This window comes from Mytilus edulis, chromosome 13 (genome assembly GCF_963676685.1).
Source record: "Mytilus edulis chromosome 13, xbMytEdul2.2, whole genome shotgun sequence".
In the NCBI taxonomy this organism is placed as follows: Eukaryota; Metazoa; Mollusca; class Bivalvia; order Mytilida; family Mytilidae; genus Mytilus; species Mytilus edulis.
Window position 1 is genome coordinate 30,736,986 of NC_092356.1, and position 27,353 is coordinate 30,764,338.

At 31.5% G+C, this 27,353-nt stretch overlaps 1 protein-coding gene across 4 annotated transcripts in view; it reads left to right on the forward strand.

Moving 5' to 3' along the window:
• The window catches only part of LOC139500848 (uncharacterized), a 47,910-nt gene extending 40,842 nt beyond the window's left edge, over positions 1–7,068 (forward strand). For 3 of the 4 annotated variants that reach the window (XM_071289728.1, XM_071289730.1, XM_071289726.1), the window contains one exon: positions 4,725–7,025. In XM_071289728.1, the coding sequence (XP_071145829.1) occupies positions 4,725–6,077 (1,353 nt within the window). In that variant the 3' untranslated portion in view covers positions 6,078–7,025. Of the gene's footprint in view, positions 1–4,724 lie in introns of all 4 variants that reach the window. The other variant, XM_071289727.1, reaches the window with a different exon arrangement.
• The last annotated feature ends 20,285 nt before the right edge of the window (positions 7,069–27,353 follow it).

Genomic DNA, 27,353 nt, shown 5'->3' on the forward strand with positions numbered 1-27,353 from the left:
TAGCCTATTCCAATGACCACATGAGTACGAGTATGATAAGGACCATCCCAATGAACTCCATGAAGCTACACTGAAGGCCCATAACACAAGGGTTAGTATTAGGTCCCTTAAATTAGAACCATAGCCTATTCCAATGACCACATGAGTACAGTATGATAAGGACCATCCCAATGAACTCCATGAAGCTACACTGAAGGCCCATAACACAAGGGTTAGTATTAGGTCCCTTAAATTAGAACCATAGCCTATTCCAATGACCACATGAGTACAGTATGATAAGGACCATTCCAATGAACTCCATGAAGCTACACTGAAGGCCCATAACACAAGGGTTAGTATTAGGTCCCTTAAATTAGAACCATAGCCTATTCCAATGACCACATGAGTACAGTATGATAAGGACCATCCCAATGAACTCCATGAAGCTACACTGAAGGCCCATAACACAAGGGTTAGTATTAGGTCCCTTAAATTAGAACTTTAGCCTATTCCAATGACCACATGAGTACAGTATGATAAGGACCATCCCAATGAACTCCATGAAGCTACACTGAAGGCCCATAACACAAGGGTTAGTATTAGGTCCCTTAAATTAGAACCATAGCCTATTCCAATGACCACATGAGTACAGTATGATAAGGACCATCCCAATGAACTCCATGAAGCTACACTGAAGGCCCATAACACAAGGGTTAGTATTAGGTCCCTTAAATTAGAACCATAGCCTATTCCAATGACCACATGAGAACAGTATGATAGGGCCTATCACAATGAAGCTACACTGAAGGCCCATAACACAAGGGTTAGTATTAGGTCCCTTAAATTAGAACTTTAGCCTATTCCAATGACCACATGAGTATGAGTATGATAAGGACCATCCCAATGAACTCCATGAAACTACACTGTACAGATTAATTATGATGAGGCCTTTCCCAGGAATGAATCTACATTGAAGGCCCATCACACATCAGCTAGTATTATGTCCCTGGTAAAGGCCACACGAGTACAGTATGATAGGGCCTATCACAATGAAGCTACACTAAAGGCCCATAAAAAAAAGCGCTAGTATAAGGTCATTAATAAGGCCCATGAGTACAGTATGATAGGGCCTATCCTAAATGAATCTTTTTTAAAGATGAATATCACAATTAAAATTAAGAATTGTTTGTTAAAGGCTGATATTCACAACCTTGGTCAATAATAGGTTATTTATGAGGTTATATGACTACATTAAAGTTGAAGCTATCCTATAGATCCAAGTTATTCTTTTGATCTGTAGGGTTACTAGGACATTTTTACACAAACTCAAAACGTTTTGCAGTCGTTTATTGGAATCACATTGTCAGCGTTGTCCAAAGACATTTGGTTTCTAGACAATAACTTTAGTATTTAGTATTTAGGGGCTAAAAACGAGCCCAAATAAGCATTTTTTTTCTTAGTTTCCAGACAGGGGGGCAATTCGTAACAGCATAGTATATTGCACAAAATCAAAAAATTGAATATAAATTCAAATCATATAACCAAGTCTTAAGTTCTTTGATTATAGTTATTCTTTGTCAGAAACCTATTATATGTGTCAAATGTTTATTATCATATACTTAGACTAAATAACATATAAATTTTACCGTATGATAATAGCATTAAATTGACGTAAATTCCATATTTTTCGAAATGGTGCTTAGCGGGCTGATATGAAAAGTTTATCACATGCTTCGATTGTTATCACATGCCTTTCCGTAACGTTATCACATGGCATTCCGGTAATACTCGGCCAATTCCGGAAAATACACCTCAATGCTACGTTTTCAGTGAAAAACATTACAAAGTAGTGTACAAAACAATTATTTGAATACTGGAAAGTATGTTGTTTAAAATAATAAAAAAATAAATATAAAAAAAACCAAACAAATTATTTAATAAATGCATTTTTAAAGTTTATGAAACATAATTTAGAAAGTTTCTTTAAAAAGTTGACTTTTCCAAACAATGATCATTAGGTATATTGTTGAATTATTTTTTTGCCAATTTGTCCATATTAAAATGTTTTTTTTCTCTCTCTCTGAGGCATATGATAGAAAGGCTTCATATTTAATGTATCAAATTTTGGGCCTGACGGCCGTGAACTTTTTTACTCTTTAAACTTCGGGAACCACGTAAAAGGATCAATATATGAATCTGTTATTTTTCTCTACTGTTGAAGCATATGATAAAAAGATCATAACATGTCATTTTTCATATCGCATGTATTATCAGCCCTCGGTCAATATCAGCCCTTGAGCCGTGCGGCTCTTGGGCTGATATTGAACCTAGGGCTGATAATACATGCGATATGAAAAATGCCATGTAATAATCTGATAGTTTAATCCAAATTCAGACAGTATCAAGCATGAATCTTGTGTCCACTTTAGCCCCAACTGTTCAGGGTTGGATATCTGCAGTCGTGTTCAGCTGTGCTCAGCAACACAATTTATTTAACTCTCTAGATAAAAGGTATTTTTAATGTTCTTTATAATATTGAAAAATTTATAGGATTCCAACCCTCCCAAAGCTACTAATAGATCTATACATTTTGTCTTGTTTCTTGATCTCTATAAATTTTTACCAGAAGGTTCAATACCTCTAGAGGAAGGTTGGGATTTATGGTCCCAATAGTTTAGGAATTAGGGGCCAAAAAGGGGACCCAAAATAAGCATTTTGGTAGTTTTCAAACAATAACTTGTGTTTAAGTGTATGAATCTCTCTGAAATTATACCACAATTTTCCATACCATGAAGAAATGGTTAGTAATGACTCTGGGGGTAACAGCTCAAAATGTTTTGGAATTAGTGGCAAAAAAGGTAGAATTAGGTGCAGAAAGGGCAAAAACTAGGTTTTTCTGATCAGTGGACAATGGATTTTACGTTTGTCATTTCAGGGCCTCTTATAGCTTGCTAGGTGGTTTGGATTTTGCTCATGGTTGAAGTCAGTACAATGACCTAAATTTTCTTACCCCTTTTTGACTCTGGTAAATAGTTGTGTCATATGCAATCATAACCACATCTTATTACTGTACTGCTATTCATGTTATATATAATGGAATGAAAAAAAAAAAAATAAAGATAAAAAAAAAATGGAATGAAAAAAAAAATCAACTTCAATAGGAAGTTGCAAGCTGTAACAGGCTTCAAAGTAAAAAAAAAAGTGTAATTCATATTCAAACTCAAATTCATTCTTGCGAAAAATACATATGAAGTGCAGAAAAGTTACACTAGGTTATGTAAGATTTTTAATATGACTTTTTTTCTTAATTTTCACCAATTTGTTCACAAATATGATCTGAGACGGATATTGATGATAATATGACATAATAAAAAAGTCAGTTAAACGTTGTATTTAATGTATATTAAGTTATAATGAAATGAACTTTCTTTTAAAATGTGGGATAAATTCAGAAAACTATAAAATAGCTATAAATCTAAAAATTAATAATCATAAATACTTCAAAGAAAAAATGTCTGTCTGGATATTTTTGTCAACATTGCACACTTTCAGTGTTAAAAGTTTACAAAACAGGATACTGCTACTATTTAAAATGATATTTAATTAGAAAAAAAGAACATTGAGTGCATACTTAGTAAAATTGGTTTTTAAAAATGCATAATGCAGCATTGAATGATAATAAGGTGATAGTATGTCTATTCTGATTAAGAACTTTTAATCCAAATGAAGGTAGATTTCAATATAAGGGAGCTACCATTTGGTTTTCATCCTGTCTTATTTTTTGCAAAGTTTATATCCTGCTATTTTTTTCAATCAAAACTCCTGTCCTGCTTTTTTTCAAATTTCATCCTATAGTAAATAACACTATTGAATAATTGAAGTTCTTACTGTGAGGGTAAAACATTTGCATTTTGACATATGGGAAAATAGCCTGCTGACCAAATCATAGTATATGACTTATTGAACAATTGTCTCTTGATGTGATGTAAAAACATCAGCATTTTTACATGGAATTGTAAAGGAAAATGCATGAATGTGGAAGACTTTTGTGGCACACTTTTTACATGTTAAAAAAGCAAAAGGACAACTCATTGGAGGGGTCTAGACTCCATGTAGTAGTAGTCACCCATCTGGGTATATTCAGATACCCTATTGTTTTTAGAAATACATTTAATAGCATCACATCCATAACAAACTATAAGAAAATAATGTCAAATAAGTTCATCAAATTTTTTCATTACAATGATGCTAAAAGGTCCTGGGAAGACTTGTTTTCCAGAGGTAGTCCTAATTCCCACCCTTCATCTCAGTTTACTTACTTTACCGAACCTGTTTTTGTATTAATTGTTAATTTGGTCTCATTGTGAAAATGCATGAAATATTTGGCACAGAATGAAAGCATCAATCAATCAATCAATCAATCAACAAAACATAAAGCAACAACCCATTCAATTAACCAACCACAATATTATGCATGTTTTTATCAGTTCAAATGCTTATGTTTTCTATGTAAGCATTTTTTTCAGAATAAGATCCTAGGGTCCTCAATGACCAAGTGATCTTCGTAGTCACACTACTGTATCACCACCACAACATAGAACAAAAGTGCTGAAATTGGAGTTAAAACCAATCAATCAATAAACTAACTTATTAAACAGTCAATGATTTAAATTTTAAAATAGAGTACGGTAAACTGATTCTGAAAACTTAATTTTGCTGATACAATTCTCTTTCTTTCATTTCAGATGCATGTTCATTCCAAATTGATTTCAGATCTACAAAAATCACCACTGTCTCAACAACCAAACATGTCTGTCTCACCGGAAGATACTGTCGTCTCTGACCTGCAGCCACGACAAAGAAAAAGAAAAGCATCTCGTCCACAACATATCAACAATCGATCAGCAATACCATTTAACCAATCAGAAATGGAGAATCGCATTTACAATAATTATATGAACAACTATCCAAAAGATAGTAGACCAGAAGGGTATGTGTATATCTTGGACAGTGATGATGACGAAAATGTCCCGGACATTCCATTAAAAAAATCAGACATTTCCAGCAATAATAATTGTTATAGCAGCAGTGTATCTCGAAGTGATAACTTTTACATTGCACAAAGGTCACAAGAAGGTCAGTCTAAAAATTTGTCGTCTGCAGAAGATGATGATAAACATTTTGGTAGAATTAATGATTTATCAAGTGTTCGTATGAATAATCCTAATTTTAGGTATTTAGATGAAGATATCTATAGATCACAAATGTCTGATACCAGGAGCCACAGCTTGCCTAAACTGTCCAATGATATGCCTAAAAACAATGATCATATGACAGAATCATCCAATGAAATCATTAGAAACAACAGCAGTGTTTCATCATCATCCAATGATATGTTCCGAAACAACTCTAGTGAAATGTTCAGAAACAACCCTAGTGGTTCAATGTCATCCACTGAAATGTTTGGACACAAAAATCAACCAGCAATTTCAAGAAATGGCAATTTTTTGCCTGTTTCATCTGTTAACCGTCGTGACACAGTACCCACAAATGGAATACCTATAAATAGGAACCATTTGTCAACTGCATCCAATGAAATGAATAGAAATCGTGATGGAAGGTCACATTTGGCCAATGAAATAACTAGAAACAGTAGTGAAAGGTCACAATTGGCCAATGAAATGCAGCATTATAGTAGTAGCATGGGGTTAGACTTATCAATCAATAACAATGATTTTTCTAGAATGTACAATGAAAGATCTAGATTACCAAACATGTCTTCTGATAGAAGTTATGCAAACAACCATGTTTTATCCAGAATTCAAAATGGTCTAGGTGATAACCAAATAAAAATTGAAGGAAAAGAAAATCAAATATTTACCAATGGAATGGTACCAGCTGAAACTGATACACATTTTATTCAAATGATGAACAACAATTCCAATGAATGGCGGAGAAGAAATTTTGTTGGCCAAAACAGAATAGTGAATGGTGAATCAGAAGGAAGTTCTGACGAGTCCGAAGTGGATATGGGACAACAGCAGCATTTTCCAACTCCGAATCTAGGAGCAGACGTGTATGATGACCCAATGAACTAAGTCAAAAAATAGATCTGTGTAACTTTTTTAAGTTGTTTATGTTTAATTATAAGTGTTGTGTGTACAATATGAGGCTAAAATCCAAGAAAAAGGGATAAGGGCCAATATGTTTTGTTAGTTTAACAGTTGCTTTTATTTGTTGTTGTTATGTAAATAAATGGAAACATTGCTTGTGCTTTTCACTTTTCATACTTAAGATTTTGTTTAAATAAGGCTAAAAAGAGTATAATTCTGTTTCCTGTCTCTCTACCTTTGACCTTTTTATGAACTTTTGTCATCAGGTTAAGAACCGTTGAAAGACCAAATTTTTTTTGGTTGAGCTCTGCTTAAGTCCATATCATTCCCCTATATAGCTTATGTAAAATATTTTTAAAAATAACATTATTTTACATACACTATTTTTTGGTCTAGAAGGCAGGAAACAGGTATACATTTTTTGGCCTTGCATTTTTGTTTGTTTTAACAAATTATACATGATCAAAGAATTTTGTTCCCATGTGTTTTAATATAGGTTCTTCTGAAGATTTTGTTAAATTAGCATTTTTGTCTTTCCTTGTAATATAATTTTCATATTCTTAAATTGAACTTCATAAAAACATCAAAATCAGAAGAAAAATCTGCATCAGTTTTAAATGTTGATAAAAGGGAGATAACTCTTAACTTTAAGAAAAAACCATTAGAATCTCATGTTGTCAATTTATATGAAAAAATGTTACTGTCTATCTGCAGAGTTGTGGAATTCTATATGAGAAATCCTTTTGTTTTTGTTTATTCTTTTTTTTTATACATGAAATTAACTTTATAACAAGTTAAAAAGGTTAATATTTTATAATTTTATATACTTGTTTTGACCAGTACATGTATATATATACGTACTGACTGTACATGTATACTTTGAAAAAATATTCATAAATGAATAAATCTATTCAACAAGAAAAAAACGAAAAATTTTCAAAGATAATACGTAAACCAAAGTTTTTTTTATGAAAAATAATATATCATAAATTAACCTACAAGTATTAGCATTTCATAAAAACATTTTTTCAATTACTTTTTTCAAACCAAAGATGTTCTTGTTATTGCATTGTATTATACAGATTTTATATTTACTATGTGTACTGTTCAGATTATGATGTCCTTACAAAATAATTTGATAGGTTGTTGCTTTCAAAATTTAGTTATTTCGTAAACAGGTCATTGGTTTATAGTTTTTAAGGTCAATTTATATATGACGCAGCTTATGTAATATGTAAATATATATCAGTAAGATTTACATTAAGGTGGTACCTAACACTACAGGGAGATAACTCTGTAAAATCACCTAAACGTTTTAATTACATTGTGTTCTTATGGGAATATTAAGCTTCTCAATGATCAAAATTAGTGTTAGTGAAACTGCTATATAACCAGTGTAATTTTTCTGATAAAACGGTTGGTTCAAATTTTTTGAAATTTGTATATTTTTGTCAAAGAGCCAAAGTTTATACTTTGTCAAAATTTAGTGAAAATTAAACGAGCCAAATTAATTTTAGTGAAGGTGTTGGGTACCACCTTAAAGGGAAATTCCGCGATTTTTTACTTATCATCTAATTATGTTCATCTTAACATAAAAAACACATTTGCAAAGTTTTAAATTTATATTCCTTCTAATAACGGAGAAAATCAAGTATTTGTAACTTTTTTGGTTGAATTCTCCAGTGGGTCGTGACGTATTAGCCCGATTTATTGAATTCTGGGAAAAAATAAAAATCTGTTTAACTCTTATAGCTTATCGACAATATACGTAATTAAAAGCGCACAGCTGACGAATGGTCGAAGTTATAAACCACAATATAAGAATGAACGAAAGTGAATATGCATATATATACCGTTTTGTATTGATTGAATTAAACTCCTATAAAATTATCTCTAGTAAATGTTTTTGAATAAATTTAATTAATTATTGTTGAGATTTTTTTCATAAAATATTTATTGAACATTTTTACTGATATTGAACTGAAAATATTTCAGTTCTATTTACCGTTATTGTTTTGATAATCATTTCAATGCAACTAATGTGTGAGCAGAGTGTGTATATTATTTTGTAAAGGTCACTGTATATTTCTCGGCTTGAGGTCAATTCGTTTACCTTGTAGCTATTTAGCCGCAGGTGTGAGTTCAAGCGTACACAGGTATAAATGTTGTTATTTGGAAAGGATAAATAGAAAGGATTAGAGTATATGCTGTCATGATGTTAATACACTCAGATTAAATACACGATGAGAATAAAGATACAATAATTAAATTGTGTAAATTAATTGAAAATAAAATTCAGATTCGTAATTCCGAAAGTGTATAAAAATAAAAGGAAACAATTTTTGATTACTTTCTTAGCGGCAATTGGCGTAAAGATTCAAATATGAAGCAAAAAATAGTAGTTTTAATCTTTAATAAAAACTAAATGCAATATTACCCAATTTGATATACCATTGTACATCTGTTTGATATCATTGACTTTACCGGAATTTCTTAACTTGTATTCAAATCTGGCTGTGTTTAAATGCTAATAAAACTATTGCAATTTTAAAGTTTTTAATTGACAAAAAAATACAACATACAACATGCATAATTTTTTTTTAAGTTTCTTTTTAACATTTTATTCTTACATAATTAAATTCATTTGACAATCATTTACACGAACTTTTTGTGAAAAGAATACTAATTATCTAAGCTAAGGCATTATATCTTTTGAGGATTTTTGAGGATTTTTTTTTAAATTCTATGATAATAGTTGTGCAATGTTGAACATGATAGCCGTCATTAATCCAAATAAGTAATACAGTAGTTGTAATAAAAGTTATACTTTAGTCATGCATTACAGATATTGACGAATTTATAATAGTTCGTTCATACATCGTTGTTCATGAAACAATCATTATTAGTATACATGTAAGTTTCCTGACGTATAAGAGCCATTGAGGATGAGCTCCAGAGAAATCAGACTAGTTGCGTTTCGTTCGTTTGTTTGTTGGGAAAGGAGAGGAAATGCAACCGCTTGTACAGATAAACAACAGAATTACCATACAAGCATTTATAGTCAACACAATCAGAAAGAGTTCCCATCGTTAGACGGGGAATATGAAGGCTTCCAAGAATGAACAAGTGACATGTCTAACTCTGAACAGTTAGAGAACAGCCTATCGACATCGAACGCTTGTTCTTGATATTTGAAACTGTATGCATATATATACGTATACGTTTATGATATAGTGATGAGTTCTGACAAAAACTAAATTCCTTCATGGTTATATCTTGCCATACGTTTATATTGGTTTGTAAGGTGATTACTCAAAATCGTTATTTGAAAATCCTGTTTGTGAGATGTAGATTCATTTCAATACAGAAATTTCGTCTATATATTTCACAAGTGTATAACACGGAGAAGCTCTGAAGGTTCATTACTCCCACTTAATTTGTTTGGGTGTGAACCATCGATGTTTACAGCAATATCAAGGAATAAGGTGATGATGGTAGAAAGAACTATGGGCGTCATGTGGCAAATATTACATGCATATCGGACAATGAGTTGTCAATCTGTATGAAAAGTTTTCCAATACAACCATATTATTGAGAAGGAATGTTTACATGCTATACTCTCGTACTAGTATTACAGGGTTCTTGTGGCATTCACCTTAGACACACATCGTTTTAACGATGTTTAAAAAAAGACAGAACCAATTTAATGTCATATTTCCCTATTTTTTAAATATAACTAAAATTCTTTTATCTGACAAGAATATCCCTATTTAGCGAACAAGTAATTTATTCTTTTTTCGGTTATTGAATACCAAGAAAGAAAATAAATCCCGAAATTAATTTGAAACTTTGATACTCAAAAGTTTCCCAGCAAAATATTCACATCCCCTGGGGATAATTAGTGTTCGTCCAGTGGCATATATAACAATTGTGATGACGAATTCCTTCCTTTGTTTGAGAACAATCTTATTGAAATATAAATCTGTGATTTTCCTAGGTCCACAGCTTCAATGAACCAAAGCAAAAGTTATACATCGACCTGTATTTAAATCAAATTGGTTCTCTTCTTCTTTTGGTATACAACTGTAGTCTATCGACATTCGATGATTACATACTGTTGGCATACGTTGGCTAGTCTATTTACAACACTTTTACCCCTATTTATTCAAAATATATGTTTTTTTCTTATGTTCAATGTATACACGTATATATTTTAAATTGCGCTATAGTTCCGTAACTTTATATCCAGTCGTATAAACGAATCGTCGGCAAGTGCGTACATTTTTTTAAATCAATATTTCTGGTCTGTTCCAATCTGTCCTTCACTATTGACAATGACTATATATTACATTTTCCCAAATTCACCCTTGGAAAAAATATTTAAATAGATTTTAATTTCATCAAATCTTATTTTTTGGGTATTATTTATATATTATGAATTATATTCTTTACACCAGAAATGTTATTTATAAACAAGCGTATGAGTTTAGTAATGACAAGTAAGACAGAGTTGTATATTATACATCTGATAGTTCAAAATGGAAAGTTATAAGTTATAAGTTATCAGCCGTGTACACTGATCAATACCTGCAGAAGTGAAACGATGCATGAACTTGCAAGCCCGACAGGAAATCGCTTGAATACCTGGACGTGTCACCTCACACCCCTCACAATACCTTTGGAAGTAATACCTTTAGCCATGCTGGTGATCAGATAAGGGAAGATCAAAATATATTTGAAAAAAGTTTATTACTTTAAAGAATTATGAACAAATTAGATTTTCGAAAACAATTTTCACGGAACACTTATTTATGATTTCAACTTTGACTTTTCACCTAATTCCAATATCAACAGTTTAAAAACAACAGACCATGGTAATTTAAAAAAAGTAAGAATATTTTCCGTATCAAGTTAGTTAGTCGTATTAAACAACCGTACGATTGACAAGATATCGACACGCAATTACGACTACATCGGTTACTGTAGTTTTGTTTCTTTGTGGTTTATAGACATATCGTTTTTATTCATCGGGAAAGAAGACAAGATGGCGGATCTCGGAGAATTGATACTCTAAATTTAAAATCGATGGTGATCGCTTATCTAGCGGAATAAAACTTTAATATCTATGAATTTGAACATTTTTATACAGAATGAACATAATATCAATTTTTGATTTTTTTGCGAAGTTTCCCTTTAAGATATCCCCTTTTATCTTAAAATCTTAATGGATTAAAATATGATCTGTTTTTCTGAATGTAACTACTATGAAATTATTTTTTTTTGCTGTATACTAATTTTAGTGGAATTCCTTTTCTATAGGGGAACTACAAATGTTAAGTTCATCTATAGGAAAGTATGCAGACGTTTGCAAAATATAAAAAAAAAATATTTTCGAAAATGCAAGTTTTCATGAATCCATGAGAAATGGTACCCACTAAAATACTAGAATCCATATTATATTTTTAGTTTATATGAGTTTACATTTATTGCTGCTTTTAATTGTTGATTTTAAAGGTTGTAAATATAGACTATTATTTGTGATATTTTTATTGCTTAAAATATGTGTACTTAACATGTATCCTTGAGATGGAATCATTCCACGTTAGATTGATGAAATAGGTCAAGTTTTTTCTATGTCAAAACATTTGCCAAAATATTCAAAGGAGTTGGTTCAGTAAGACCCCTTTTTGGTCCCAAAATATAGCAGTTTTACAAAACGCGAAAGTAGAATGCTTCTGCTACATAAATATGGACTGTTTTTGACAATTCAATGCATATATATCGGGTACTAGCATCATTAAGTCATGCTAAATAACTGAAATCTTCACAATTTTAGCATTTTAGTTAAATTTTAGATGGTTTCTGCATTTGTGTTCATTCATATTATTGAAATGTAAGTTGTATTTAATGATATTACATAACATATATAAAGGTTGAGGATGAACACGGATGCACTTCAATTTTGACAAAACCCATCTGAAAAATGATGTTTTTTTGGCATATTTGATAGATTTTTCATATTTAAGCTTGAATCGGAGCGTTTTAATGACTAAATCAGTTAAAATCATTCACCTAAAGTAATTGAATCAATTTAAATAGACACTTAAGTGTTTAAAAAATGTCCAAAATCTTTCATTAGATGAACCTGAAATTTGAGGCCAAAATCGGCCCTTACCAGACCTACTCCTTTGAATACAGAAAACTTACATATTCAAAACCCAAACATTCATATCATTTAAATAAGGTCTTTTTTATGAAATTATAAAATCTGTTTGTTCATCATCATCTTTTCTTTTCATTTATTTTGTACATGATCAGAAAAGTAGCCTCATTGCACCATTTCAGAATCTAATGCATCCCGGGTAATATTTTCAAAAGATAACATAAAATTTGTTGTGATTGGTTTAAAACGTTCGAAACAAATAGACGTGACATTATTTTTATTTTGGTGTACCAAAAATGAAATTACCCATAGTCCTTTAGATTCTGAACAGGTGAATTTACATTTGCAGACCCTAAAAGATTATTGGTGTAATTGAATAAGTTTCTGAAACAGTGAACTTTGATATGTTATATTATTTTCTTGCCATAAAAGAGTAAAGAGTTTGACTTAAATTTAACTAAATCATATTAATCAATTTTTCGGTGGTAAAAAAGATTTTCTTGCCATTTCGAGATAAATAACTCAAATTAAAACTTTATTCATTTTGTTCAATGTTTTCTGTGCAAGAAATTTCACCGATTATTTTCCGTATATTAATTTATGACATTTAAGGTGGTACCCAACACTTTCACTAAAATTAATTTGGCTCGTTTAATTTTCATAAAATTTTGACAAAGTATTTACTTTGACCCTTGAACCAAAGTATATAAATTTCGAAAATTTTGAACCAACCATTTCATCAGAAAAATTACACTGGTTATATAGCAGAGTGACAAACACCAATTTTGATCATTGAGAAGTTTAATATTCCCTTTACAACACAACGTTATTAAAACATTTGGCTGAATTTACAGAGTTATCTCCCTGTAGTGTTAGGTACCACCTTAAGCTTTTTTTTATTGTGTTCTACTTAATTGCTTGCTATTTTATTATATTTTCCATACATAATACAAGTGATAAGTGTGTTATTTTAAAAACAGCATTTTTTTTAAAGAGAGTCTACAAATATTGTGTTTTTAATTTGTGTATATTGTATATATATTTTTTATAGAGTATAGAGACGTGGAGCTTTAAAGATTTTTAAACAAATATGTGATGTAGAATATTTATTGGTGTCGTGTGTCACATTTATAAATGTATAGTTGTGTGCTTGTATTGTTTGTTATAGAATTAGTCCTACATTAAGCCAAACAAAACTAATATTCGCTTCTCGGGTGCTTCCTCAAAAAGTTCAAATTAAATATGACTGTGTTTCTCATTGAATAGTGTTTTGTCAGACGGTTTATATACACTGTGCTTTTCAGATTTATTTCACTAATTAGGTGGATCATTGGTATCGGGCGTGGATCCAGCCGTTCTAAAAAGGGGGGGTTTCCAACCCAGAGTAAAGGGGGTTCTAACTATATGCTCCTATTCAAATGCATTCATCGGCCAAAAAAAGGGGGGTTTCAACCCCCAGAACCCGCTGGATCCTCCACTGGGTATATTGTATTTCCTCAGATAGAATTTTCTTATACTTTGTCAAAATAAAGATTTTCCCAAGGTTTTTCGTTAACATTTTAAAAAGAATGGGTCATCTTGGCATTTTTCAAGCTACAAGTCCTGTAAAATTGTTCAAACTTGTATAGATTGTCCATGAAAAAAACACTTTTTTTGTGAATAAAAAGAAATCTATGAAATAGAGTTTGAAATAGAATATTAGAAGATAGGTTTTAAAATATTTTTAAGAAAATTAAAATAAAAGATGAGTCACCAATATTTTCTTGCTATAAGTTACAAGTAAAATTTAAAAAAAAAGATATTATTCCTTTCTAAAATTTACTATTTGATCAAGTTATCTGCCTTTGAATAGCCAAGTCTACAATTTGATTCAAATGAACACAATAATGCCATAAATAAATTAAATAAACAATCTAACACATAATTGCCAATTATATGTCTCAAAATTTGCAAATCTGAGCAAAGAACTAGACCAATTGTGAACTGATAATTTATAAAACAAGATGGCGTAATACAGTTTATCCAGAGGAGTCGGTTTCACAAACAAAATTACAATTAAGATTGATTGTAAGTTATGAACAATTCAGTATACTTACGATAAATCTCAATCATAAGTTTTTTTTGTGAAATTGACTCCTGGTACCTTAATTGAGATTAATTCGACTTATACTGCAGAAACTTTATGGTTGTGACTTTTAGCATTTAACAAAGTTTAAAATATATAGGTCTGTCTTTTTCTCCGAATAATACCTAGAGAGAAAAAAGAGTGCTATAAACTATAAAAACAACACTTTTTGAATTTCATGCGCCCCAAGCCGTTTTTTGATGTTCAGCTTTGATTTTTGATATTAAATAACATAATTTTTCTCATTTTAGTTGTAAATATTCCACTTAATTTATTTTGCCTATGGGGCCTTGGCGTCAACGTTGTAAGTAGGTCATCTATAGTGTTCCCTAGCTTTCCATAATTGAGATTGTGAGGTGGTACCTGAGAAGCTAAACTTTTTTTTATACTTAGCCAAATTAGAATGAGTCATCTGTTCTTATCTTTTGTATATTGCAAAGCTAGTTTATTTCAGTGAAAATTTGTTTCTTGCCAAATTATTCATTTCTGACACTTTTGATGGTTTGTGTTTTTATTTCTATTCATGTGCACATGTATATATTTAACATTCATCCAAAGATAGCTTTATTTTTAGCAGATGGTTACCGATACATCAATTTGAGTTATTTTTCTTTTTTTTAAGTTTTTAACAATTTTGATTTAAACTGGAAATTTTCCTTCTCTTATATGAAATTTAATGTACTTCATTTGTTTCCTAAAAATTATTAGTTCTAGTTTAAGAACAGAAAACTTTTTTATAAAATGCATAATAATATATTTTCACAGGTCTGTTTCATTCAAAAGAGTTTTCAGGGGTAAATTCATGGATAGGGGGCTAGTGTATGTGTAAATTTAGTCATACATATTGATAGAAATATATTTTCTAATTGGAATTCAAATTTATTGTGGTAAAAAGCTTTCAAAAAAAAGTCCATGGTTGTGGTAAAGCTTTTACAGTGTTAGAAATACTGAAAATTCAGTAATTATTGTGGAAAATGCAAGTGGGTGTACCATAATGAAAAGATATCTGATACATTTATCTGTGTGCAGATTTTCCTGCAATTGCAATAATTGATTTTGCATTTTTATCCATTCTTCACAAATCGCAATTATATTTGAAGTAGTTTGTTTTTGCATATTTTTCTAAAATTTTCACAATTGTTTTTGCTGTTTGCATGCATCATTTTCAGAAATTTTCACAGTTGATATTTTTTGCTGTTTGATTCCATCATTTCAGAAATTGTCTGAATAAATCTCATATGTTTGTCCATTAATTAACAGAAGCATTTATAAATGCATGCAGCAATTTCAGAACACTAATACTGCATAGGAAAATAACATATCATATGGTTCTGGTTAATAACAAATTGCTTTGTATATTTTTGACAGTATGTCTGTAGTGATATTTGAGTTCAGAACTTGTCTCTGCATGGTCCGTATTTTACAAATTATTCTTTGTTTGAACAGGGTACAAAATGTGATTTACAGTTGGGCATTTTTAAGTGTATTTTATCCAAGGGTTTTTCCACACACTGACTTTTCTGTAAAATTCCTAGGTGCTTTTCACTGTTTTATTATATTAAATGTCAGATTTTTTGCATTTTAGTAATATTCTTGTGCTTTATAATGTATGTATTATATTTGAGAAAGATTTTTTTTTCCACATCTGTATTATAAAATCTTATCTTGCCCAATTATATATCTTTTTTTACAGTATGTTGTTTGCGATCGTATATTTTATGTTCATGAAAAATATCTTATATGTCACAAATGTATAAAATCAAGATGTCTTTTTAAGGTTGTTATGTGTTGTTTGAATGCTGTCTCGTTGACATTTAACCATCGTAGATGATGTTAATAAGAATCCTTCTTAAAACTGGTATTAATTGGAACTGTAAAATTAAAGAACTTTTTGAGTATTTTACTTCCCTGTCGAATAGAACCTATTTAGTTTTGGATATTAATAGAAATATTTTTTGAGTTACTCATCCACAATCACCAGCATTTACAGTGAAAATTCACCACTAAGAGTGATTTTTAATTGTATCAGCTTGTGTTAATTGTACTTGCCACAATGTAAAAAAAAACACACCTGCCCTTAAATATTTGATAACAATTTTCAAAAAAGAGTTCTCGAAATCATTTTTTCTCTGGTGTTCCTTTACAAAAATTCTATTGAGAAAGCTTATAGAAAGTGTGGCATGTACACAGGAACAAAGAGCTTAGATTACAAATACATTTTAACAACAAAATTTATATTTGTGGCAATAAAAATATCATTTTTATATGCAAATTCTATAAATATCCTTAGCAAATAATGGAATTGTTGTTTTCCAGTAAACTAGAAACATAATGTATCAATTTCTGTGTGGAGATGTCAGTTTCTTTTTATAAAATTTTGAAATGTACATTGTATGTTGTTTTGAAAATATATTTGATCATTATTGACATGTTTTAAACACCAATATTAACATGTATTGGATGATATTATAGTGCTTTTAGTAGTTAATAAACATTGTTAGATTTTGACAGTCATTATGTTTTCTGGCCTGTGCGTCTGTTTGTCCAGCCATCTGTCTGTCTGTCCAGCTTCAGGTTGAAGTTTTTGGTCAAGGTAGATTTTGATGAAGTTGAAGTCCTATCAACTTGAAACTTATTACACATGTTCCTTATAATGTGATCTTTCTAATTTTAATGTCAAGTTTGACTCCAGTTTCACGGCCCACTGAACATAGCAAATGATAGTGCGATTGGGGCATCTATGTACTATGGACACAGTCTTGTTTATCTGGACATGACAGTCATAAAGGCAAGACTTAGGCTGTCTGCTTTCAATGACTGTTGCTTCAAAATAGATTAAGTCGATATGGTATGAGTGCCAATGAGACAACTCTCCATTCAAGTCACAATGTGCAAGTAAACAATTAAGGTCAAAGTATAGCCTTCAATAATGAGCAAAACCAAATCTGATAGTAAGCAATAAAAACCCAGGGAAGGAAATTTCAAAAAGGTTTAGTCCATTGGTACTTAAAAAAATCAACCAGAAACCAAAGAAACCACAATGTTAAAGGTTAAGTGTCATAGCTATTGAAAGTACATGTCAAATCAATCAAAATTGAACTTGATCAGTATTTGATGGTCAATGACTTTGAACTTGATCAGTATTTGATGGTCAATGACTTTGAACTTGAACAGTATTTGATGGTCAATGACTTTGAACTTGATCAGTATTTGATGGTCAATGACTTTGAACTTGATCAGTATTTGATGGTCAATGACTACTTGATCAGTATTTGATGGTCAATGACTACTTGATCAGTATTTGATGGTCAATGACTTTGAACTTGATCAGTATTTGATGGTCAATGACTTTGAACTTGATCAGTATTTGATGGTCAATGACTACTTGATCAGTATTTGATGGTCAATGACTTTGAACTTGAACAGTATTTGATGGTCAATGACTTTGAACTTGAACAGTATTTGATGGTCAATGACTTTGAACTTGATCAGTATTTGGTGATCAATGACTACTTGATCAGCATTTGATGGTCAATGACTTTGAACTTGATCAGTATTTGATGGTCAATGACTACTTGATCAGTATTTGATGGTCAATGACTTTGAACTTGAACAGTATTTGATGGTCAATGACTTTGAACTTGAACAGTATTTGATGGTCAATGATTTTGAACTTGAACAGTATTTGATGGTCAATGACTTTGTTTTCAAGTTTCAAAATATTTTGTTTGTGTTATCATCCATCATTTAGAAAACTGAAGAAAATACAACTTTTAAAGTAACTAAGGGTCTTAACTTTTGAACAGTATATGTAAAAACCAACAAATTCACCCTGGTCTGTATTTTAGGGCTCTAAGTTCAAAAGATTTGATAAAGCGTAATATTCTGTTGGAGGTGTATTGACTCATCATATCTTTCCTTAGCACAAAAAAACAAAACTAGAATTACTGTGAGCAAAGCTAACAAAATAAATGTCAAAAGCTCCTTAAATTGGAGGGGCAAAAGATATCAGAGGGACAGTCAAACACATCGATAGAAAATAAACTGACAACGCCATTGCTAAAAAAGAAAAAGACAAACAGACAAATAATTATAGTACACAAGACACAGCATAGAAAACTAAAGATTAAGCAACACGAACCCCACCAAAAATTGGGGTTACAAGGTCCATGCTTTTATAAGATATTCCTAAAACAAAATTCACAATGGCATTCATCATTTCTGCCTTATTTTAAAAGTTATTTGATCATGACAACCATCACTAAACTACTGGTAAGATCTTCTACAAGTAGAATAAGTTTGTATCTCATTATGTATAAAATTGCACCAACAAATATGAGCTAGCTTTAGCACAGTTTAGATCACCCTTGATCATGGTGAGAAAGAAAATAATAACATATTTTAGAGGTTAGACATTATTAGATGAAACTGCTTATAAATGTTCTGGTTTCTATACTTATGATCTTAATAGTTTGTACTGTTATCTTGATAGTTTGTAATGTAGGTAGCTGTTATCTTGATAGTTTGTACTGTTGTTTGCTGTTATCTTGATAGTTTGTACTGTTATCTTGATAGTTTGTACTGTTATCTTGATAGGTTGTACTGTTATCTTGATAGTTTGTACTGTTATCTTGATAGGTTGTATTGTTATCTTGATAGTTTGTAATGTAGGTAGCTGTTATCTTGATAGTTTGTACTGTTATCTTGATAGGTTGTACTGTTATCTTGATAGTTTGTACTGTTATCTTGATAGGTTGTACTGTTATCTTGATAGGTTGTACTGTTATCTTGATAGGTTGTACTGTTATCTTGATAGGTTGTACTGTTATCTTGATAGTTTGTACTGTTATCTTGATAGGTTGTACTGTTGTTTGCTGATATCTTGATAGTTTGTACTGTTGTTTGCTATTATCTTGATAGTTTGTACTGTTGTTTGCTATTATCTTGATAGTTTGTACTGTTATTTTGATGGTTTGTACTGTTGTCTTGATAGATTGTACTGTTGTTTGCTGTTATTTTGATAGTTTGTACTCTTGTCTCTTGATAGCTTGATAGTTTGTTCTGTTATCTTGATAGGTTGTACTGTTGTTTTCTGTTATTTTGGGAGTTTGTACTCTTGTCTCTTGATAGCTTGATAGTTTGTACTGTTATTTTGATAGGTTGTACTGTTGTTTGCTGATATCTTTATAGTTTGTATTGTTGTCTGTAGATATCTTTACAGTTTGTACTGTGCTCTGGTGATATTTTGATAGGTCGAACTGTTATTTTGATAGGTTGTACTGTTGTTTGCTAATATCTTTATAGTTTGTATTGTTGTCTGTAGATATCTTTACAGTTTGTACTGTGCTCTGGTGATATTTTGATAGGTCGAACTGTTATTTTGATAGGTTGTACTGTTGTTTGCTAATATCTTTATAGTTTGAATTATGTTTTTTAACAGGGTGCACTGTCGTCTATGTTTGGTTTAAATAGCTTGTACTGTCATCTACTTAGAGAAGAGGAAGATTGCACTGTTATCTACTTATTTCTTTACAGAGTGTACTGTTGTATACTTGATGGTCTACAAAGTGTTAACTGTTGTCTACTTATGATATAGACAGCATGTACTGTTGTCTACTTATGGTCTAGACAACTAATTCTGTTGTCTACTTATGGTCTAGACAGCATGTACTGTTGTCAACTTATGGTCTAGACAGCATGTACTGTTGTCTACTTATGGTCTAGACAACTTGTCTTGTTGTCTATTTACAGCATGTACTGTTGTCTACTTATGGTCTAGACAACTTGTCTTGTCTCGACAGCTTGTACCGTTGTTTACTTATGGTCTAGACAGCTTATTATGTTGTCTACTTATGGTCTAGATAACTTGTATTGTTGTCTACTTATGGTATAGACAGCTTGTGCTGTTGTTTACTTATGGTATAGACAGCTTGTACTTTTGTCTACTTATGGTCTAGACAACTTGCCTTGGTGTCTATTTATGGTCTCGACAGCTTGCACCGTTGTCTACTTATGGTCTAGACAGCTTATTCTGTTGTTTACTTATAGTCTCGACAGCTTGCACCGTTGTCTACTTATGGTCTAGACAGCTTATTCTGTTGTTTACTTATGGTCAAGACAACTTGTACTGTTGTCTACTAATGGTCTAGACAGCTTGTACTGTCGTCTAATCATGGTCTCGACAACTTTTACTGTTGTCTAATTATGGTATAGACAGCTTGTACTGTTGTCTAATTATGGTCTAAACAGCTTATACTGTTGTCTAATTATGGTCTAGACAGCTTATACTGTTGTCTACTTATGGTCTAGACAGCTTATACTGTTGTCTACTTATGGTCTAGACAGCTTATACAGTTGTCTAATTATGGTTTCATCAGCTTGTACTATTACCTACTTATGGTACATCTAGATTGTAGTGTTATCTAAGTATGGTCTAGACAGATTGTACTGTTGTCTATTTATGGTCTAGACATTCATTTCTACGTTTATCACTGATAGTGTGGACATTTATAATTAACTACGTATCTCCTCAATCTTTTTAACACAGAATCGTGTTGTTTTTTTTCCTACTTTTTCTTTGAGGGGGGGGTTGCTAAACGACGGAAACGGAAAACGGAACGTATTGTATTTTGTGCAAATTATCTATCGTTGTCTGTGGTGTATTTACTCGGATTTGCATTGTCTATCTTTTTCCCTTGAAAGCATTGTTTTCATTTTAAACTTTCACATGGGGTCTAAGTTTCGGGTAAATAAATGCTTATGAAGATGATTTATGATACGTTGAGGTCTTAGATTTATAAAACAGACACTCATCAATCCACTTTGTATGGTGCTTATAATCGGACAAGCTTAGGCATATATACGCTTGTGCTGCGATCTGTTTGTGCTTATTTTGTTCTAGACACTCAATACACATTCAATATGAAAGTATAAAAAAAAGAGATACATCAATCTTCGTCACATTTTTATTTCTGTTTTTTTTTCCTTTTATCTTCAAAGCCTTTATTGGTTCTCATTTCTAAGATTTTCAGGTTTAGTCGTTAGTGTAGTATATATTTTGTACTTTGTTTTTATGTCTATATAAAAAGATGACTAAGTTACGTAAAAAATAAGTCAAAACCACAACCAGTGTAAAAAACACATTGTAGAACATAACTGTATCTGATATGTTGAAAATGCGTGTACCAAGCCAGGAATGTAACAGTTGTTATCCATTCGTTTGATGTGTGTGGGTTTTTGATTTTGCCATTTGATTAGGGACTTTCCGTTATGAATTTTCCTCGGAGTTCGGTATTTTTGTGATTTTACTTTTTTAATCTGTCACAGTTTAATGATGAAACAATAATTACCCTTTTGCTAATATGAATCACAAATTATAAAAAAAAAATGGCCCGTTAATTTAGCCATATTAATGACTCAAGATGTGAGCATGGTGAGGTAAGGGTAAAACAAAACAAATAGTCAAAAGCCATAACTAAACAAAGAAACACCAGTCTGAAGAAAAAAAGCATCAACAACAAACATACATTAAATAAAGGTTTCGATATTTACAAATAAATCACAGAATGGAAACTTTTGTCTGTTTCTCAAATAAACGAGGCCTGCATGGAGATGAAAAACACTGTATTGAAAAAGATATGATGATCACATGAAAACCGATGTTTACGCATGATTTATGTATATATTGTTACCATATCATTTAAGAAAGGGTATCAGAAAAGCATATTATCTTTCAAGTGGACTGTTACAAGATGCTTATAAATTCGAAGATACGCAGTATTTTATCTTTTATTAGGAATTCAATAAAATTGATTGATTGCTGAGTAACTGATGTCAGTTAAACAGGACAGTTTCAGCACAATTGTTCTATTTCGTGGATGTCAGTTTTTGTTTGTGAAGGAACCGGTTGTGAAGGAAGTCAGGGAGAATCGATCTTCGGTAGAAAACTGACAATCCTAGTCATTGAGATTGAGTCGAGCGCACCTGCCACGTGTGGGGTTTGGAACACTCGGTTACCAAGGCCCCTGTGATTTAGGAATTGAACAAATGATATGAGAATGATGATCGAAACAGGGTTTTTTTTACGTCTAATCGTGCCTCGTTCAGACGTTACGCACGGTGATGCGTTCGGATTAAAATTACGTTATTATATGATCTAAGAACGCAACCATTTGCCTATACAAAATAAAATCACCAACATCCATATATCTACAGAAAGTCCCGGGCATGTTTTTCTTATTTTAAGTTAATTCTATAAATTTTTGCACCACACATTTATTTTATAATATTGAACACACAAATCTTACTTTTACGTTAAAAATTGCATGTCCGGCGTAACATTTCAAATTAAATAAAATGCATTTTTCTATGTTCCGTTGTAATTTTGCACATAAAATCTGCGAAATTCAGTATATCAGCTTCATATACTAGATTTATATTATAACATCATACCCGTTTTTTGGTATTGGATGAAATTTGAAGCAAACCTTCAACGAAATATTCAGCAGAGGAACTTGTCTTAATGTGTTATGAGGAAAGTTTATCAACATTTCAGTTTTATTATTATCCCTATAAAGTAATAAAATCATATTAAAACTATACTCAATAGAAAGTTCTGAAAAAGATTATTATTTCCAAGGTTTCAAATGTAAAAAAAAACTTTTTCTTGAAGCAGAATTTAAAAAAATCGAATGTCTAGCCACTATGTCCAAACGTAATTTTTGTCCATTCCTTAGGTGAAACATGTTGTATAAATACTAAATGTGCATTTACAATACAAAACTAACATATTTATAAGATACAAACTATAAGTTCATACAAATGGCTAAATGAGTCGGGTGTTTTCGCAAACATGATGACCATACATTTTTTTTTCGGAAAGCATTCCCTATGTCTAGCCATTATGTCCAAGGGCGTCATTTTGACGTTTCTGCACAGTGGCGTCTTTTATACAAATACACACTATTTACGAACTGTTTAGGCAGTTAAAATGATGCCGGGAAATGTTCATTCCAAAATGGTCTGCTGAATCAAAATAACACTCAGATTAGAAAAACACACAAACATAAGGAATAAACCCTTTATAGACATAGGGGAAAAGGGGGGATGAGCCGAGGGATAATTTCTTATGGACAAAAGTTTTCACGCAAATCTAAAACACCTTTTAAGATTAGAAACCGATTAGAATCCGAGTAGTCCGCAAAATGCCGAAATCGATAGGTCACTGTGAAAACTGTTAAAACATGGAAAAATAAAGGTTGGCAGGTAGGTGAAACTTACATAAATGAAGAGATAAATGAAAAATGAACAGATTGATGCCCGATTTATATAATTCCAAGGCCGTCAGTCGGCATCAGAAGCGACGAAGCAGCGCATCTATTTTGGGTGGGCAAATATCCACTTTTTGATATGGGACGAGCTCTGACGTCCCACGGCCCCAGCTTGTCGTTGGACGTCAGAGTAATCTCGGACTAGAATCCGAGGTACAATGGTCTTATAATTTTTAAAGAATTAAATAAATACGTATTTGTAAAATAAAACCATCAGTGCTAAAAAGATAGAGAAATAGTCTGAAAACTCGCACAGACACATACAAATATTAGACAAAAGTGAGTTCAATCTAAAAAAAAACCATTTCAACTAAAATCCTTATAAAAAGAAATATTGCTGAATTATTATATGACCGATTTTCATTAAATAAATACCATAAGTGTTTATGAGTCAATGTCAAAAAAAATTTCAGCTATATTTTTGTTTTCATGTGTCCCTCCGGGAACAAGATTTTGTTTAAAGGTTGCTATGTATCCTATCCAAAATAAAATTGGAAAAAATTGCATTTGTTTTCATCTCATTACAGATCAGAAAATAAAAACGATCCTTACTTACATGTAATTGCCTCTATACACATGATAAATTTTGAAACATTTCTTCAGCTTATTGTATTTATTTGAAGTCGATTGAGTAGGTTCTCCGCTCTTGATAACGAAATGTCAAAGTTAGTTTTTGGCGTCACATTTGTTAATTATACATGTTACGTCTTGCGACGCAATACCGTGCGTAACGTCTCAACGTAAAATTGAGAATGGAAATGGGGAATGTGCCAAAGAGACAACAACCCGACCATAGAGCAGACAACAGCAGAAGGTCACCAACAGGTCTTCAATGCAACGAGAAATTCTCGCACCCGGATGCGTCCTTCAGCTGGTACATGTATTCGGTTTATTTGATTTTACGTGCATCATGATTTTGAAATGCTTATTTCGCGTGCTCGGTATTTTTTCAAATAAAATTCAAACACTTGACAGGGATCGCCAAGAAATACTCGTCTTTCAAAGCCGTAAACCAATTATATCATAAATGTGTATACTTAATGATAAATCGGGAATATACAAGAAGACAGTGACTCAGTCACAAAAGGTTCACACTCTCACACCAAAATATTTAGTTTTCGTGCAACGTTCATCACAGAGATGATTTCACGTTCAACGTGAAATTATGTCTTATTTCACGTTTTTTCCGTGCAAGCACCCCCCTTTACCACCCTCATTATAATGTATATTTTGTAAACCCCTATCTATACCTCTCCTTCATGGGCCATCTTATTATCTTATCATATCTTAGCTATTTACTTTGATTTGTCTAAACAAATTCAGTCATATATACTACAAGACATGAAGCGTTATTTTTTTATTTCCAATGATACAAAATTACCAATAAAACAAGCTAAAGGGAAATAACTGTTTATCATTTTTTAAGCCTGGTTCCCGATAAATGTGTGAAGCATCCTGAAGCATCTAAATGTTTCATTGGTTTCAGTTTGGCGGAGTTTGGATTTGAAGCTTATCTCGAGATGAACATTGTTTGTATATGTATGTCGTATGTGTGAACCCCCGCTTTGAACGTCATGACAACAAACAAGAATATAATGTTAAATTAAAAAAACTTTTTTGATTGTACTGGTATGAATTACTATGTACTGGTATGAATTACTACACAGACAGGTGTTAGTTGTCGCCGTCCTCTGTACATGTCCTTCCATCAGTTCCGACAGTTCGTCAGAAATTATTTTTCTCTGTAACTACCCAAAACCAATGGTAAACAACTGTAACTAAATGTTCCTTAGATTAAATTTATCTAAGGACTTTGTATTATCAAACATGGCTGATATTTATAAATGTAAAATGCAATTTTGGGATTCTAATAAAAAGATACTATATTAAAAGCAAACTTGATAGTGGCTGAGACTATAGTAATCTCAGATAGTGGTAAAACTATCAGATGCATAACAATTAAGTTTTCTCATGTTTATCACCTGAGAAATTTTTAAAAAGTTGACCTCTCATTTTGGAGTTATTGCCCCTGAAATATTTTTTTTTTTGCAAATTTCAAATTTGCGAGTGTACTGATATCGTCTTGGTACCTGTTTTGACGCGGACCAGAAATGACGCACCAATTTAGTTTTGGGTTTTATATTTCTAAACAAAAGCTGTGACGTCATCGATAATTACTATTCATAACATGATGGTGAAGGTCATATGACTACAACATAGATGCCTCAAACTCTGTCCAGACATGTTATTATTGCTTGAATTAGTAAAGATAATGCAATTTCCGCCATTTTATTAAGGTCAAAAACAGTCTACCCTTCCCAGAATGATTATCAGTCCTAAATCCACTTTGGCCGACCAAAGTATGTAAGCACATGCTGCCCCAGTTTGTGTTTTTCAAATCATATGACTGTCATGTGACATGGTTTTACATTTAAGCGGGAATCACTGTAGAACAAATGATCGTCGCTTATATAATTTTCTATGGTTTATAGATTTTTTTCATTCATTGTACGAAGTATACATTGTTTAATGTTTTAATGTCAATGTTGTTTTATGAATGCAATTACTTCTTATTTTCAAGTATATGGAATATATATGTCACTTTGATAAATTTGGAACAATTTTATATAAAATTTGAAATAAAATATAGGTTACAATTAAATTAATGAAAAAAATTGTGTTGCTATCAACATGATCATAAAAGTGACTGTAAATGTCAAAATTTGTTATTAAAATTAAATTTGTTGAATAGTGTTAACTTTAAATTATCCGGATTGAAGCAATTTTTCGAACATCATGTACACTGCAAGTGGTTTTTACTGGTTTGCTTATAGTGCGTCATTACTGGTACCCATCATAAGTTGACAGTCCGTTTGTAATGTTAGCAAACATGATTTTTATTGCTTTTACTGTTTCAAAAATCAACTGTTTAATGATTGAAATACATTAACAAGTGATCAATCTTTCATTCTATTCCGTGTTTCTTATTCTTTTAAATGGTAGATTAAATGCAGAGACAAACACAACGCTAGGTGCGTCATTACTGGTTCCTCGGGGATATGAACTACTACATGTACACAGTGACTAATTGTCAAAATGGTATTAACTTGAAAATTTTAATGAAAGAGAACTGGAATGGACAAAATTGACCAAGTGTCGAACTGTTCCTTAACAAGAGTACGTAATTGCCCCTGAATGTTGATTTTTATATTAATTTATACATTTTAGCCATTTTTGAATGGACTATTATACAAAAAGAGAAACTTTAAGGAGCACAAATGCTCAGTAAATTATATTCTACAAATAACATGTTATACATGTTATAACCAGTACATATTAATTGGCTCCTTTTAGGAGTTGATGCCCTTAAAAGCTGAATTTTAGGATATATTTGTATGGACTTTGTTCATTGTTGAAGGCTGAAGGTGACCTATATAGTTGTTAATTTTGTCTCATTTAATCTCTTGTGGAGAGTTGTCTCATTGGAAAGTTTCTTTTGTAACCTATTCTGACATCAGAATCAGACTTCTTTTAAACTGAGTTTTATTGTGCGTATTGTTGTGTGTTTGTTTTTTTCTACATATGCAAGAGGTATAAGGGAAGGGTTGAGATCTCAGAAAACATGTTTAACTCCTCCGCATGTA